The sequence below is a fragment of the Bison bison genome, unplaced genomic scaffold (assembly GCF_000754665.1).
Source record: "Bison bison bison isolate TAMUID 2011002044 unplaced genomic scaffold, Bison_UMD1.0 scf7180017864181, whole genome shotgun sequence".
Classification (NCBI taxonomy): Eukaryota; Metazoa; Chordata; class Mammalia; order Artiodactyla; family Bovidae; genus Bison; species Bison bison.
Genome location: NW_011494753.1, coordinates 9,634,446 through 9,638,163, shown reverse-complemented (window position 1 = coordinate 9,638,163; position 3,718 = coordinate 9,634,446). Strand labels below are relative to the sequence as shown.

Here is a 3,718-nt window from a genome sequence, read left to right as displayed (position 1 = left end):
ATTTGGTTTGCAAATGGTATAGGGACATCAGAATGCCATTCTCTGGGTAGTGGTGGGGGAATTCTGCGTTGCCTCCCTGGCACCCACTCTCACTTCATGTGGAACTCCCATCCCACAGGCTCTTCTTCCTTGACTGCAACACTCCTGCTGGGAGATGAAATCTAGGGCCCTTCCTTTTTAATCTGCTGGGAGCTCTTGATTGCCTCAAACAGAGGGATATGGTGGAATAGATGTCATAGGACATCAGAAGTGAGGTAATTAAAAGAGCCCAGCTTGTGCCTGGCTTGTTTCTTAGCAGATGCTTCTTTGGGAGAAAGTCAACAACATGTCATGTGTGAGGGAGACTGACAATCCCAGAAACAGAGATGACTTGAGGTGCCTCATGGAGAGAAAGCAACATGCCCAGTGAACAGCCAGCACCATCCACTGGGCATGTGTGAGCGAGACAGCCAGTAATTCAGCATCCAGGCTTCAAACCTCCCTGATACCAAGAGCAGCAGAGGAATGCTAACCACACTGGATCCTGACCAAAATGCAGATTCATGGCTAAAACAATGTTGCTGTTTTGAAAAAAAAATACTCAGTCTTTAAGAACTGGAATAATCTCTCTTCAGCATCACTCTCACACACCATCCTGTATATACCACACCATGGTTCTCACCATCCTGTTTGACCCTTACAGTTTTGTCTCCTCCACCAGAAGTGAGAGATCTTACCTCCAAATTTCTCATACAAAGAGGCCTCAAAACACAATCACCCTGGTGCTGAAAGAGAACCACAGAAATGAAGACATTCTATGTCATGAATCTCTCATCATGGGACCCAGAATGCTGGGGCTCAAAGACCTGGTATTTGTTGATACAACGTCTCACTACCTCTACTTGTAGTGATTTTCTTGTTTTCTGCTGAGTGATGGCACTAAGCCAAGAGCTTATGGGTGCTTCTGTGGTGACCACTAAGTACACACTCCACTCAGACCCCAGGACCTGATCAGACAGAGGTGTGAGGCTTCAGAGAAATCTCAAGTGATAAAAGCCACAACAAGGCGGAGACACTGGTTAAAAGGCCACATGAAAGTAGCAGCTGCTCAGATCTGGGCAGCTTTCCTGCAGAGATGGTCCTACTCCTGCTCCTGGTGGCCCTTCTGTCCCCTACCGGGGAGGCAGGTGAGTGCCGGTCCCACCCTCAGAGGCACAGTCCCACCCCATACGAACAGACCTGCCCAGACGCTACACTCATGCACAGCCTGGGCCTGGTCCATCTAAGAGAATTTCTGAACTCAGGGAAACCTTGATCCCATCTCCCCTGTTTAAACTTTGGCTCCATGAGCACAGCGGGCAGGCTGGAATCTTTCTTTCAGGGAAAATCATCGGGGGCCACGAGGCCAAGCCACACTCCCGTCCCTACATGGCGTTTCTTCAGGTCAAGACTTCAGGGAAATCTCACAACTGTGGGGGTTTCCTCGTGCGTGAGGACTTCGTGCTGACAGCAGCTCACTGCCTGGGAAGGTGAGGAGCAGTGCCGGGCCCCCACCCCTCTGTGGAGCCCTCCCAGGGAACCCTCTTAGGAGCTGCAGACCTGTGCCACCAGGTAACATAGGAAGCTATTCAGAGGACAGGTGAGCACTGGGGAGAGAGGGACAGGTCAATGCCAGTCGCACATGGAGAGAAGAGACTGATCAAACCTGGAACATAAGGAAGCCAAGGTTGTGGCCTGGAGCCCATGGTGCAAATGTGAGAAATTCATGTTTTCCTTAGAGACAGTCAAGCTCGAGCAGGACTGAACACCCTCCGTGGACTACAGGAACTGCCACCCTGCCTAGGCTGCCAGGGAGCAGTTTAGGGATGCTCAGCCCCAGGGCCCACCGCCTAGAATTTCGCCACACCCTCCCCCTGCCCCGCCCCAAGTTTGGCCCTGTCCCAAGCTGTGCTCTGTCCTCCCGGCTCCTAGACCGTTTCTCCTGTGACTCCCTTTCCCTCTCTGCTCTCTGTGCAGCTCAATCAGTGTCACCCTGGGGGCCCACAACATCAAAGAACGAGAGAGTACCCAGCAGGTCATCCCAGTGAGAACAGCCATCCCCCACCCACGCTATAACAATAAAACTTGGGCCAACGACATCATGTTACTAAAGGTGGGGCACGAGGCTGCACTGATTCTGGGACACTTCCATCCAGGGTTCTGCATCCCCCATGAACCCATTCCTGACCCTCCTCCCGTACAACCCCTCCGTGGTCCCAATGCTGAGAAGAAGGCAACCCCATGACTGTCCTGCAGCCTCTGTGGGCCAACAGTAGGTGACAATGCTTTTCCTCTACCTTCAGCTGACTAGGAAGGCTGACCTTACGGATAAAGTGAGCCCCATCAATCTGCCCAGGAGCTTGGCGGAGGTGAAGCCAGGGATGATGTGCAGTGTGGCCGGCTGGGGGCGACTGGGGGTAAATATGCCCTCTACAGACAAACTACAGGAGGTAGATCTTGAAGTCCAAAGTGAGGAGAAATGTATCGCTCGCTTCAAAAACTACATCCCCTTCACACAGATATGTGCTGGAGATCCAAGCGAGAGGAAGAATTCTTTCTCGGTGAGATCCCCAGTGTTATCCGTGCAAAACCCTGGGCCCAACTGAGCTGGGACGATGGGTGGCTGTGGGAACAAAGCCCGCCCCTGTGTCCCCAGCCTGTCCTCCTATCTGGACACTGTCCTGTGTCCCTGGGGTGTGAGCACTGCCCCACAGTCACAAATGGGTGGAGGTTTCCTGCAGGAGGAGCAGCAGGATTGTCAATGCCAGGATGAAACCTCAGGACCAACAAGGCCCTGATATCAGCCAGGACCGCTAACTGAGCCCACCCACCCCAGGGTGGCAGGGAGACCAGACCTGAAGAAGGTGAGCTCAGCCCTTGCTCTCTCTACCTACAGGGTGACTCTGGGGGCCCGCTTGTGTGTAATGGTGTGGCCCAGGGCATTGTGTCCTATGGAAGAGATGATGGGACAACTCCAGATGTCTACACCAGAATCTCCAGATTTATGCCCTGGATCAAGAAAACAATGAGACGGTACAAACGCCAGGGATCAGTGTGACGTGTCCTTGGGGTGGACCCCTCCATGTTCCCTGGGATTGGAAGCACTGGTCAAAGTGTGTGGAGGAAGGTTGCCTGGAACTTAATAAACATTCATCTCTTGAAAAGAAATCACTGACTGCTCCGTTATTCACAAATTCGTTAGGTACCTTCTCTGTCAGGGAAACATCTGTTCACATTTCTGCTCTGTTAGCAGCTTCCCCCTCCAGCACATACACTGCTCCTCTCACCCCTCCCTTCCATTCTCTAGAATAAAGTCTTCTGCTGTACCTACAGCCAGCTCCCTCCAGTCACATGTCCCCAGTGCCAGCTCCCCCTCAGGCTGCCCGTGAGCTCCATCAGAGAAGGGAGACCCCTCCTCAGGAACACAGGACCCCCTGGTCCACGACCCTTGTGTCTCGTCCATATGCCCTCCTCCTCGTCAACACCTACTTCCCTCCCCCACATCCCAGTGTCCAGGGGGCAACGGAAGAGAATCCAGATTTGGAAAGGGGACCACCTGAGAAACTCTGGGGTCGAGGGGGGCACTGGTCCACCCTAACAGAAATGGGGGAGGTTTACAAAGGTGTAGCTCACCCCTTGCAGTGTTCCCTCCCTGCATCAGAGCAGGCAGAGCTCAGAAGCCTGAGAAAGTTCCAGGAGG

General features: G+C 53.1%; 1 protein-coding gene across 1 annotated transcript; it reads left to right on the top strand.

The window, feature by feature from the left end:
- The first annotated feature begins 994 nt into the window (after positions 1–994).
- LOC104991014 (duodenase-1-like) lies at positions 995–3,181 on the top strand. The gene is made up of 5 exons (XM_010843386.1): positions 995–1,166; positions 1,361–1,508; positions 1,996–2,131; positions 2,322–2,579; positions 2,915–3,181. The coding sequence occupies exons 1-5, from the start codon at positions 1,115–1,117 to the stop codon at positions 3,074–3,076; spliced, it is 756 nt and encodes a 251-aa protein (XP_010841688.1). The 5' UTR covers positions 995–1,114; the 3' UTR covers positions 3,077–3,181.
- The last annotated feature ends 537 nt before the right edge of the window (positions 3,182–3,718 follow it).